Genomic DNA, 13,445 nt, shown 5'->3' on the forward strand with positions numbered 1-13,445 from the left:
GGAGAAAGAGTACATTTTGGTGGAGAACCTGGAAAACACCACCTTAATCGAATGATCAAAGCTAATATCAACAATTTGGAATTAACCAATGCTTTGTGCTTCCGGATACACTGAGGAGAACACAGCGTCACTTCTGTGGAATTCCTGCCCAAAATGCATAATCCAAATCTAATCTTGAGGAAACATCAGATAAACCCAAATTTAAGGACATTCTTCCAAAGCACTGACCTGTGCTCTTCGAAAACATCAAGATCGCAAAAGTTAATGGAAGATGGAGACATTGTTCCAGATTGAAAGAGACCAAAAAGACCTGATAAAGGAATGCAGCTCGTGACCTAGGATTTCCTTTTCCTATAAAAGGACAGTATTGGCACACTCACTAGGATGGCTAGAATCAAAGAGTCAGATAACAAAGTGTTTGTGAAGATGTGGAGAAATTGGAACCCTCATACTCTGCGGGTAGGAACGTAAGGAAATGTCCTTGTTCTTAAAAATTTTATACTGAAGTATTTAATTGAAAGGGCATCACACCTGCAACTATGATCAAATACTTTAGAAAAAATTATAGACAGAGATATACTGAGAGAAAAAGAGAGACAAAATGAGAGAGAGAAAACATTATTCTGAGGCTTGGCAATTTTTTATTTTTTTTGTCAATCTAATAAGCAAAGAATGGGATCTCTTTATCTTAATTTTCATCTCTAATTACAGGGAGACCATTTAAAATGTCCTAGAAACTATAACCCCGAATGGCTACAAAGGCTATAAAGTCTGACAGATATTTATTGAGTGCCCACTCTCTACTAAGCTCCAGCAGTAAAAATATGAAACATCACACCTAGTAGATATGAAATCATATCTGTTGTTTTAATTTTGCATTTCCCTGATAAAGAGATTGAGTTATCTTTTCATATATTATACATATTGGCCATTTCAGGTGACTTCTGCCGTGGATTACCTATTCATGTCTACTGTCCATTTTCTAGTGTATTGTTTGTCCTTTTCTTATTGATTTGTAGATGCCCTTTATATGTCCTAGAATCTAGAGACTAGTTCTTTGTCACACACATCAAAAGACTAGATGGAAACAATCAAGTCTGTGAAGCTCAGGGTATGCACAGTGAGGATCTTCCAGTTTTAAATGCCAGGTCTTGCAACCAAAGGAAATATTTCTTGCTTGTGCTGTGGGTCATTGTTGACTCGATTTGAGTATGTTTGAAAACTGAGGAAAAAATTAGAATGAAGTCTAAGTCATAAAATTTATGGCCTGTATTCTGCTGTTAAGGAAAGGAATTAATATTTGTGCACTTGGCCTATGTAATTATCCATTACAGTTGACCACTGAACAACTGGGGGGCGGGTTTCAATCCGTGTATAACTCATAGCCGGCCCTCCATACCCAGAGTTCCTCCGCATCCCAGGAATCAACCAAACAAGGACTGTGTAGTACCGTAGTATTTACTATTGAAAAATATCCACCTATCAGTGGATTGTGCAGTTCAAACCTGAGTTGTTCAAGAGTCAACTGTTAAATATTTTTCATTTGTAATATATGCATATTCATTTATGAGTTAAAACTCCATTTAACTTCATGTTAACATTTTTTTAAAGAGAGGAGACACGCATTTCTCTTCCATTGCCATTGGTATTTCCAAGCAAAGAACTGCTAACCCCACTCTTTTGTTTAACAGAAAGGGACACTGAAGCCCGGGGAGTGGGCATGGCTTGCCCAGCTCCATACAGGCAGAAATTAATCTGATTAGAACCTGTTTTCCTTAGCTCCTCAGGTCAGGGTGGGGTCCAGCTTGACCTTGGCTTCCTTCTCCCTTCCACCTGATAGCTAAGTAAGTATGCAGTCCGTGCCCAATAAATGCTCCTTTGGAAAAAGGCCCTTCATCAGCCTAGGGACAGAGCGGAGTGTCCAGACACTGCAGGGCAGGGTAGGCAGATGGCAAGTGCTGCATAAATCCTCAGAGTTGGTGCAGATAGGGCCCAATACAAACCATTGTTGGGGACGCTGTAAGTGCTTTATAAATGCTCCCAATCGGTGCTCCGTACTAGCCTCCGGAAGGAGTCCCTAGGGGAAAGCACAGGCGCCTAATTCTTGCTCCTAGGTGACAGTCAGTACTGGTGTTTCTGGCCGGTCCCTGGTGCTGGAGAGGGCTGGAAATTCCCATAGCTCCTTCAAAGGATGGGAAAGGAGAGACCTCGGTTTATTTTCCCATCTGTGAAAAGGGGGCACAACAGTGACACGAGGACGTGCGCGGGTGGGCAGTTTCGGGGGCGAGGCTGATGGCTGGGGAAACGGACTTTCTCTCCTCCCTCCCCCATCTTTCCCATCTCGGCTTCCAAGGATTAGGAATTTGGCGTTTGGACAGTTTGTTCTTGGACAGCCAGAAGACCTCCCGACGCGACCCTTCAGGGACTGGCACACCAAGCGGTCGGAAAGGTGCGGGATCCAACGTTCCACGCGCCGACGTCCTCCCGCGCCCGGCTCCTCTCAACCTCCCGCTCCTCCTTCCCTCAATCCTCCCGCTCCCCTCCTCCTCCGTCCCCGCCCCGCTCCTGTCCTCTTATTGGCCGAGCGGGCCGGCCGGGCCTCCCCGGGATTTAAAGGGCCCGCTCTCCGCGCCGCCCTGGGAGCCGCAGCTGGTCCCGGCCTTGCGGCCTGCGGGGGAGGCTGCCCGGAGGAGGCGGCGACGGTGGCGGCGGCTGTACGTCCCCGGCCCCCTGGACCGCAGCTTTCTTACTGCCAGGTAGGTCGCTGGTAGTGCACGTGCGGCTCTCCCGCTCGCATCCTGAGCCGGCCTCCCCTTGCGGGTCTGCAGCGCGTGTGCTAGGGCCCCCTCTCCATCACCTTTCCAACTCTCCCTTCTGCTGTGTCCCTTTCCACCACCTCCACCTCCCTGCAGCCCCCGGGCCTGGGCAGGGCTTTGTTGGCGGCCAGGAGAGGCCGGGTGGGGGTGGGATGGGGCGCGCGGGGGATACAGGACACCCCCCACATCCGTTCAAGGAGAGATGCACACGGCCCCCAAGTGTCACAGGATCTCCCTCTCTGCCCTCCACACTGAGTGACTCTACCTCGGAAACCAGGGAGCCCCCCAGTTTGATATACGGGCCTACAATGTACACCATTCAATCACTATCGGACCCGGACTGTTCCCAGCATACAAGAAACACAGGTCCTTCATTCACCGCAGGTCATGGGCTGTGTGTGTGCACCCAGAACACCCCCCCACACACAGCTGGCAGCTCAATCTGATGTACCTGACACTCACACCCTCCCCCAGCCCCCCAGTACCCTGTCTCTACAAGGGTTGGACAGCCCCAGGCTGAAATTTGAGTGCTCAAGTCCATCTCTTGAGCATCGTCTGCCCCGTGGACATCCCAGCTAAGCTCCTTCTATGTCCCCCCTTTGGCAGGTCTATCCATCTGTCCATCCATCCGTGGGGGTCCACAATGGCCACCTTCAGCCGCCAGGAATTTTTCCAGCAGCTGCTGCAGGGCTGTCTCCTGCCTACTGCCCAGCAGGGCCTTGACCAGATCTGGCTGCTCCTTGCCATCTGCCTCGCCTGCCGCCTCCTGTGGAGGCTTGGTAAGTGCCTGCCACACCATGGGCCACCACGCCAGGCCAAATCACACCTGCCACGTTCATCCATACCAAGCCCCACTTTATCCTGCCACATCTTGCCAAGCCAAGCCAGGCTCGTACACGTCCAGCCTACCACAGCCCACCAGGCTAAGCGCCATTCTACCACACCATGTCCCACTAACCCAGCCACCCCATGCTACACCACACCAAGCCACATCCTGCCATGCCAAGCCATACCTTTCCGTATCCCTGGGTTCTGGGACTGTTGAAAGCTGAGGTTCTTGAACCTTGGGATCCTGAAATGCCTACATCCCAAGGTTATAAGATCCTGAAATGCTGATGTCACAGGGTTATGGAAAGTACCATGTATCCCAAAGTGCCGTGTTATGGGGTTTGGGGATTCTGACAAGTTGAAAGTCTCACATTCCAGGCTTCCAAAATGCTGGCATTCTGGATTTCTGAAATCAAGGCATGATAAAATCTCTGGATTCTAGGATTCTGGAATGTTTCCACAAATCGTGGCAAGCCTATATCCAAACGACAAGATCCCAAGTACCCGAGATCCCTATGGGATGCTGAGAATCTTGGAAATCTGAGAATCAGAAGTTCTACACTTGCTTTTTTCTTGTTCTTTTATTTTAAATGGATGTTTTATTTTTTCCCCAGGTTTCTCATTTTGAAAAGTTTCAAAGTTACTGAAAAGCTAAGTTGAAAGAATAGTACAATGAACACCCATATATGCATCATCCGATTCTCCAACTGTCAACATCTTGCCACATTAGCTTGCTCTATCTACCTATCTATCCGTCCGTCCATCTGCCTATCTATCATCTTCCTGAATCACTTGAATAACCTGCTGACACTTCATCCCAAATCCTCTTGCGTGTGTCCCCCAAGAACAAAGACATCTTCCCCTCCACAGCCATAGCCTCAACCATCACCCCTCAGGAAATTTAATCTTGATGCCATAATATTATTCAATATAAGTTATTCAAATTTCCTCCAGGGTTCCCAAAGTGACCTTTATAGATGTCTCTTTTCTTTAAACCCAAGCCCTTCCACCTCCCCAGCTCCCCAACACCTGCTTTGGGCCCCCTGCAATCCCACCACGTTCCAACCTCTAAGCCTTTGCCTGAGCTACATCCTCTGCCCAGGCTGCCCTACTACCAGCCCTGCTCTAATTCCCTTTCTTGTTCTCTCTCTCTTTCTCTCACCCAAAGGGTTGCCATCCTACCTGAAGCATGCAAGCACCGTGGCAGGCGGGTTCTTCAGCCTCTACCACTTCTTCCAGCTGCACATGGTTTGGGTCGTACTGCTCAGCCTCCTGTGCTACCTCGTGCTGTTCCTCTGCCGACATTCCTCCCATCGCGGCGTCTTCCTCTCCGTCACCATCCTCATCTACCTACTCATGGGGTATGGGTGTATGTCCTCATCCCCACGCTGTCAGCAGAAGGGCGGGGAGATCCCCAGGCCGCCCCTCCTGAGGCTGTCCAGGACAGGGAGGACGTGGGGTGTTTCTGGAGGGGGTGGAAATCTGGGAGACTTGTTCTTTCTGAAGGCTACACAGAACAGGCTGGACTTGAGCTCCCCCTAGAGGAGGGAGCCCTGGAGAACTATTCCTCCATGAGGTTGTGCAGGGCAGAGAAGGGTATACCCTCTCTGCACCTTGGTTTCCCCCCTTTGTGGTATCTGAGGCCAGGAGAGTCATAGGGCCAAGACCACCACCTTTTTCCTCAGTGAGATGCACATGGTGGACACCGTGACATGGCACAAGATGAGAGGTAGGCAGCCCTGGCCCTCTCTCCTGCCCCAGCCCTCCAGCCCCACTCCACATCTCCTAACTCCCCCCACCCTGTCTTTCCTTCCCCGCTTTTCTCCCTCATCTGCCTAGCCCACTGGACACGCAGCCCTTAGATTCCCCTTACATCTGTGTTTCTCTCTACCATGTCTCTTCCCCATCTGTCTGTCCCATCTCATGTCCATGCCTGACTCTCTTGAGTCAGGACATTTGCCAGTCCTGGGCCTACCTGCTCAACTGCCTGTCTGGCCCCATGCCCACCTCTCCACACTTGCTCTTCTTTCTTACCGCCTCTCACCTGGTGTTCCCCATCCCCCCATGCTGACCTGCTCTCTGCTCATCCACTTGACCATGGGCACCACACCTAGGGGCCCAGATGATTGTGGCCATGAAGGCGGTGTCTCTGGGCTTCGACCTGGACCGGGGTGAGGTGGGTGCAGTACCCTCGCCCGTGGAGTTCATGGGCTACCTCTACTTCGTGGGCACCATCGTCTTTGGGCCCTGGATATCCTTCCACAGCTACCTACAGGCCGTCCAAGGCCGCCCGCTGGTGAGGTCCTGGGTGGACAGGTGGGCAGGGACCATGGGAAGCCACCATGGGGCAGTGTTCATGGAGCCTTGATCCCCACAGAGCCGCCGATGGCTGCAGAAGGTGGCCCGGAGTCTGGCGCTGGCCCTGCTGTGCCTTGTGCTGTCCACCTGTGTGGGCCCCTACCTCTTCCCGTACTTCATCCCCCTTGATGGTGACCGCCTCCTTCGCAAGTGAGCACAGCCTTCGAGGCCTCTGCCCAGCAGTGAGGGGGTTGGGGAGGGACCTGGGGTCTCCCCAGCTCTGAGTTGTCTCTTAATGCTTCTGTCTGTCTTCTGTTACTACAGCAAGAAACGCAAAGCCAGGTAAATGAGGGCAGGTGCTGAGGGCGAGTGGGGCTGAATGGGGGTGGGTGCACAGTCTATGACTGATTGGTTCCGTGAGTCTGAGACTGTCTGACCGTCCACCCGGTGACTAGACAGAGACTGAGTGTCTGTGGCTGTGGCTTGACCAAGATTGGCCCTATGACTCCGTGTATAATGGATACTCCGTCACATACTGTGCCTGGCTGTCCGTCTGTTCTGCTATTTCACCATCAGAAGCAAGTTATGTGTCTGCAACGGGGAGCCACAAGTATGTGTTGGTTGGTGACACTGACCTGTCTGTGACTCTAGCTAGGGGTTTGCATAGGTTGTTTACCTATCAGCCAGGGACTCCTGTGTGGGACTGGAGTTCTGTCTGGCTGTCTGGCTGGCCGGTTGTCCATGATGGGAGTATGTGGCTGTCACTGGATACGATAAATCTGGCTTGTCTGTAACCCTGGCTGGGAATGGGTCTGACGGTGGCGTGTCGTGCGCATGTCTGTGATGGATTCTGCCTGTGGGTCTGCCTTCTCTGGCTCCTTGGTATTGTCTAGCTGAGGGGCAGAACCGACCATCCACCCCTGGTGTGACTAGGATTTCATCCAGCTATTTGACTGTATGACCTTCTCCCCTACTCATTGGCCGCTGATCGTGTCTGATGCTGAATGAGGCTCTGAAGGGTGGAATGACTTGCCCAGTGTCACCCAACTAAGCAGCCAGGCACTAATTCCAGGCCTGAATCCAGAACCTATGCTTTATCCAGTGTAAGACGCTGCCTGTCTTTGACCGTGTCTGACTGTACAACTGACAGGACGACTATCTGAGTGCAGAATTGTGTGTGCATGCATAACAGGGTGCTTGACGGTCTCTGTGCCTAACTAAAGGACTTCCGGGTATCTTATGGTCACCGAATCAGGTCAGAGAGCTTGGAGTCTGATAGTATGTGTGTCTGGCCATGTGGCTGTGAGGTCAGCCTCTAACAGTCCTTGGGTCTGGATGTCTGGCCACGTGAAGCTGCGGGACCGTGTCATATTATAGGGCAGCTCACACATCCATTTGAGCTACCTGAAACTAACTGATGCTGTACGGATGGATAGATGTGTGGGACTATCACAGCGCACCTCTTTTGCCGCCATATTTGTCTGTCTTGTTGATGAACAACTCAGGCCAGCCTCCAGGGCCTCTCTGACTCTCTTTCCTTTCTTCTCTGCTGCCTTCCTGACCCCTAGGGGCACCATGGTAAGGTGAGTCTACAGAGAGGGGCCAGGGATGCTGGCACATGGTGGGGTGTCATGCTGGGGCCTGGGCGTGATGCCTCTCTCTCCCTGGCTCCTTTCCCGCAGGTGGCTGCGAGCCTATGAGAGTGCTGTCTCCTTCCACTTCAGCAACTATTTTGTGGGCTTTCTGTCCGAGGCCACAGCCACGTTGGCGGGGGCTGGCTTCACCGAGGAGAAGGATCACCTGGAATGGTGGGGAGGGCTGGGGAGCCCCATCTCCCACAGGGTGCTGCCTAGAGGAGCTGCAGGGAGGAGGGGGGTGTTCCCGGGGGAGGGAACAGCCAAGAACAAAAGTGTGGCCATCAGGTGGGCTGAAATCCCAAATGAGTTTGCGTGTCTCTTTTGCCCATAGGGACCTGACGGTCTCTAAGCCACTGAACGTGGAGCTGCCCCGGTCCATGGTGGAAGTTGTCACAAGCTGGAACCTGCCCATGTCTTATTGGCTAAATAACTGTGAGTCACCAAGTCACCACTCCAAGAGAGTTGGCAGTCCTCAACCCACACCCCTTTCACACATTCATACAACAAGCTGAAGATAGTAGGGACCAAAAAATCTCCCAAATCCCTGCCCTTGTGGAGTTGACATTTTTGTGGGGGTAGCAGTATAATAAAAAGAAAATACACAATAGTTCAGGTAGTGATAAGTGCTATGGTAAACAATAAATAAATAAAGCAGGTAAAGATGATCTGGGAGTGTTAGGAGTCTGTGAGTAGGGGTGGATGCAATTTTAAATACATCATCCAGAGCAAGTCTCACTGAGGAGCTAACGTTTGAGCAAAGACCTGAAGAAGGTGAGAGAGCAATCAATGCAAACATGTAGGGGAGGAATTTAACACATGGAAAGAACAGCAAGTGCAAAGGCCCTGAGGCAGGAGCATACCTGGCACATTTGAAAAACAGTGAGGAGACCAGTGTGGTGGGATCAGAGTGAGCGAGGGGACTAGAGGCAGGAGGTGAGGTCGGAGAGGTGACGGGGCCTGGTTCTGTAGGGCCTCTCTGGCCACGGGGAGGACTTTGGCTTTTTCTCTGAGAGAGATCTCAGAGCAGGGTTCTGAGCAGAGGAGGGCCATGGGCTGACTTAGGTTGTACCAGGACCCTCTGGCTACTGTGAGGACAGACGGGGAGTGGGGGAGGGCAGAGTGGAAATGGGGAGGAGAGGTCAGATTCTGGATACACTCTGAAGATAGAACTGACAGGATTTGCTGAGTTTGGTTATGGGCGACGGGGGTGGGGGCCAGATCAAGGGTGATAGTGAGGCTTTTGTCCTGAGGAACTGGAAGGGTGTAGTTGACACTGGCTGCACTTGGGAAAGACTATAGGAGGAGCAGGTTGGGAGGGAAGATCAGGAGCTAACTTTTAGACAATGTGAAGTTGGAGGCCATTATAAAGAGACTTTATCCTGGGAGCCCCAAGAGGTTGTGGGTATCCTCACCCTGCCCTATGGCCCTCCAGGAAGGGCAGGGGGGAATCTCAGGAGACACTTGCCCCACATCTCCCCCCTGCAGATGTTTTCAAGAATGCTCTCCGCCTGGGGACCTTCTCAGCTGTGCTGGTCACCTATGCAGCCAGCGCCCTCCTGCACGTGAGCAGGGCGGAGCGGGACCAGGGTGGTAGCTGGATGGGGGTGGTCGGGCCTCCTCCTCACTCACCTCATTGCCCCCCACCCCCACCCCAGGGCTTCAGCTTCCACCTGGCTGCGGTGCTGCTGTCCCTGGCGTTTATCACTTACGTGGAGCATGGTGAGGGCGGAACCCAGCCCAGTAGATGGGACGGAAGGTTGGTGGCGGGCTGGAACCACCATCCCCTGAGGCTAACCTGACGCCCTTACCTCTGCCCTCCCCCCCCACCGCATCTGCCCTAGTCCTCCGAAAGCGCCTGGCTCGGATCCTCAGTGCCTGCATCTTGTCGAAACGGTGCCCACCAGACTGTTCACACCAGCATCGCTTGGTGAGGGTTCAGCCTAGGCAGCCTTGTGTCCAACTCTCCCCCTCAAAAATTACTTCTGTCTCCATCTTATATCTATCTCAGAGTGCCCAGCTTCCTCTTCCAGTGCCCAATCCACCCCCATAACCTCACCTCTATTCACTGGCATCCATTTATCTAACGAACATTTATCAAGCAACTGCTGTATACTCACCTAGCGTTTATTTTCCCCAGTGAACATCTGTTGAGCACCTGCTGGTATCAGGCACTGTTCTAGGTGCTGGAGAAACAGTGATGAACAAAACAGACCAAAGTCCCAGCCCTCTGGGACAAATATTTTAACAGGGGAGACAGTAAATAAAAAATAAGTAAAGTATAATAGTTTGTTAGATTGTGATTAGTGCCAAGGAGAAAATACATAAGAGAAAGAGAAAGGGAAGTATCAGGGGCTGAGTAGTTTCAAGTTTAAATGGGGAGGTGACTTTTGAGTTCTTTAACTGAAGGAGGTGAGGGAGGGAAGCATTCCAGGCAAAGGCAACAACCAGTGTAAAGGCCCTGAGATGGGAGAGGGCCTGGAATATTTGAGGAACAGTGAGGAGGCCGGTATGGGTTGAGCAGAGTGAGTGAGACGGGGAGAGGTGGGCCCTGTAGGTCACAGTGGGGATTTGCTTTCGTTTGAGTCTTTTTTTTTTCTCATTCTTTTTGCAACAAGAAGTATGGAGGATTTCAGATTTGCCTCCCACCCGACAACCAATGTTTATCACCATAAACCCCCAACTCAAAGCCCTACCCACCATTTTTCCTCCTCTACTTGAATACTCACATCTCCCCCAACCTGGACGCTCTCATGCTAACAGTACCCTCATCCTTGGATACCCCTTGAGCTCCCATAGGAGGATCAGAACCATCTCTTTCCTACCCTGGGGGTGGGTGCCCTGGACATCCTCATTCCTGTGCCTTGTGCGTTTCCCTGTGTGCCCCTGCCCAAGTGGGGCTGGGGGATGATGATAGGTCCAGCTGCCAAGCATATCCATCTGTCCCCCACAGGGCCTGGGGGTGCGAGCCTTAAACCTGCTCTTTGGGGCCCTGGCCATCTTCCACCTGGCCTACCTGGGCTCCCTGTTCGATGTTGATGTGGACGACACCACAGAGGAGCAGGTGAGGTGGGGCCCTGGGCTCGGGGTTACCCAGGGATGTGCTACCTATTCATGGGAACCATGAGGACAAAGGTGGGGAGGCCAAGGCATGGGAACCTTGTGTCATCTGTCTCCAGCTTGTGTAGCCACTGCTCCACCATCTTTCTGTCCCATTGTCCCTCTGGTTGATTCATACTGTTGGGTCTTTTACGTGGGTGAAGTGTGCAAAATACATTTATTTTACTTATAAAATTTATTTTCTAGAGATGGAGTGCAAAATCCAGGTTTTACTTTTTTAAAAGTTAATTATTTCATCATATTTTTATTTAGGTAGAATTCGCAAGATTTCTTTAATTTGTTAAAAAAAATAGTTTTACTTACATTGATTGTGCAAATCCTGGATTCTACTTAAAAAGTGTATGTTGGGCTTCCCTGGTGGCACAGTGGTTGAGAGTCCGCCTGCTGATGCATGGGACACGGGTTCGTGCCCCGGTCCGGGAAGATCCCACATGCCGCGGTGCGGCTGGGCCCATGAGCCATGGCCGCTGAGCCTGCGCACCCGGAGCCTGTGCTCCACAACGGGAGAGGCCACAACAGCGAGAGACCCGCGTAACGCAAAAAAAAAAAAAAAAAAAAGTGTATGTTAAAATGTATGTACTAGTTTTATGCAGGTGGAGTGTGCACGTTCCAGGTTTTACTCCTTTTTAAATGAAAAACAATTTCAAAATAGTGTTTATTCATATGGCACTAGCAGGATCCCAGTTTAGCTTCTCTTTTAGTTCATTTTTTTTCCTTTTTTTTTTTTTTTGGCCATGCTGGGCGGCTTTCGAGATCTTAATTCCCCGACCAGGGATTGAACCCTGGCCCCCACAGTGAAAGCGCCGAGTCCTAACCACTGGACGGCCAGGGAATACCCTGCATTAACTATTTTTAAAGTTTTAATAAAAATAAAATAAAAATTTTATTTAAAAGAAGCAAAACCCAGATTTTGCACATTCAACCTGAATAAAAAATTAAAAATTGCTTTTAATGACAAAATATAAAATAATATAAAGTTTTATTTTCAATTAAAAATTTAAGGGAATTCCCTGGCTATCCAGTGGTTAGGACTCGGTGCTTTCACTGCGGGGGCCAGGGTTCAATCCCTGGTTGGGGAACTAAGATCCCTCAAGCCATGCGGCATGACCAAAAAAAAAAAAGAAAAAAAAAAGTTAATGCATATCACGTGGTTGAAAAACCAAACAGTATTCAAGATATTCAGGGGAAAGTCTTATTCCCGCCGTCTTACCCCCACCCTCTTACAGGTAACCACTTTTATTCATTTTATTAAACTGTCCTTCTAAAATTGAAGCATAATAAGCAGATATAGAAATATATTTTAATTCCCTCCCCCCTGCTTTTTACCCTAAAGGTAACACATGAATGACACTGTGCTGTATGTTGCTTTTTTCACATAATTCCTGAAAACCTTCCACATGAAGACATAGAGTGTCCTCGTTCATTTTTTCCATTGTGACACAATGTACTTTGTCCCTTATTGGTGGACACCCAGGTGATTCCCACTCTTTTCCTATGGTAAGTGGTGCTGCAGCAAGTAATACCCTCACATCCATGTGGATTCACATAGGTGCACACAGAGCTGTAGGATCTAGTCTTGACAGAAATGGAGAAGTTACCTTTTTGCCCTCCCACCAGCAGTGTGTGATCGTGCTTGATGCCCCGACAACAGAGTGCCTCTCAGACCTCATGGATATGTTTGCCAGTTTGAGTGGAGGAAGATGATGAGTGAGGCTGAGTATCTTTTCGTATATTTAAGAGCCATTTGGGTTTTTTTTTTCCATTACTGAAAATGGCCTACTCACCTCCTTTGCTAATTTTTGTCTTTTTAAAAAATCAATTTCTAGGAGCTCTTTATATATAAGGGAGAGTACAGGTCAGAGAGTGGGATTGCCTTGTCTTTTTTAAATTTTTGAAAGAGAAGAAAATACAAAAGAAAAAAACTAAATCTGCTTACCTTTCATATGTACCCAATCTCTTCTCTGGGGCCTCACTCAGGGTTGCAGTGGAGTCACAGAAACGTCCTTGAGCAAAGGATAGGTTTTCCTGAGACCTTCTTTGTTCTTGCTGAGTGGGACCGACCATCACCGCTTTCTCTCCCACAGGGCTACGGCATGGCATACACGGTCCACAAATGGTCGGAGCTCAGCTGGGCCAGTCACTGGGTCACTTTTGGATGCTGGATCTTCTACCGTCTCATAGGCTGAGGCACATCTGTGGACCCTCACAACTCTCTCAAGACCCCTCCTCAGGGTGCCAGCTCTGATGGGGGATGAGGGAAGGCCCTCTCTCTAATTCTTGACCCTCTCTCCATCCTTGACCCCCCCAACACCCATACACACACACACACACACACACACACACACACACACACACACACACACCATTTCCATGCCTGTCAATCCCCACCCCACCACAAGGCGGGAAGGGAGTGGTCCCTGCTGGGGCCTAGGGGCGGGGGATGCTTGGGGAAGCAGAGAGGGGGAGATCCAGGGCCTCCCCGCCTTCCTTGTTCCTTTTTATATACAGTTTGTTATTATCAAATAAAAGTAGGAAGTATACAAAAGGCTCGCTCTTCACTGCTCAGTGGGGAATAGAAGTGAGTGAGGAAGGGGGCACAGCATGGATAAAGGTTTGGAAGCTAGAAACCATGAAGGGGGAGGTTGTGATTGGTTCATGGTTAATTTATTATCATTCATGATTGGGTGATGAGCCTGAGGATAGCACTGCTTGATTTGAGTGGGGCCAGGACAGATTGGATACTTGGATG

General features: G+C 50.2%; 1 protein-coding gene across 4 annotated transcripts; it reads left to right on the plus strand.

Annotated features, from left to right (window-relative positions):
- Positions 1 to 3,435: 3,435 nt before the first annotated feature.
- On the plus strand, positions 3,436 to 13,219 carry PORCN (porcupine O-acyltransferase; the record flags this gene model as incomplete). 4 transcript variants are annotated; one of them, XM_079726942.1, is made up of 14 exons in its annotated part: positions 3,460 to 3,595; positions 4,813 to 5,005; positions 5,330 to 5,373; positions 5,759 to 5,940; positions 6,022 to 6,152; positions 6,267 to 6,284; positions 7,511 to 7,525; positions 7,625 to 7,750; positions 7,911 to 8,011; positions 9,065 to 9,141; positions 9,235 to 9,298; positions 9,421 to 9,506; positions 10,530 to 10,640; positions 12,781 to 13,219. In XM_079726942.1, the coding sequence occupies 14 exons, from the start codon at positions 3,460 to 3,462 to the stop codon at positions 12,880 to 12,882; spliced, it is 1,386 nt and encodes a 461-aa protein (XP_079583068.1). In that variant the 3' UTR covers positions 12,883 to 13,219. The 4 variants fall into 4 exon arrangements, with proteins under 4 accessions (XP_079583069.1, XP_079583068.1, XP_079583066.1 ...); XM_079726940.1 differs by lacking the exon at positions 7,511 to 7,525; XM_079726941.1 differs by lacking the exon at positions 6,267 to 6,284.
- Between the last annotated feature and the right edge of the window lie 226 nt (positions 13,220 to 13,445).

Source organism: Hyperoodon ampullatus (assembly GCF_949752795.1).
Source record: "Hyperoodon ampullatus genome assembly, chromosome: X".
NCBI lineage: Eukaryota > Metazoa > Chordata > Mammalia > Artiodactyla > Ziphiidae > Hyperoodon > Hyperoodon ampullatus.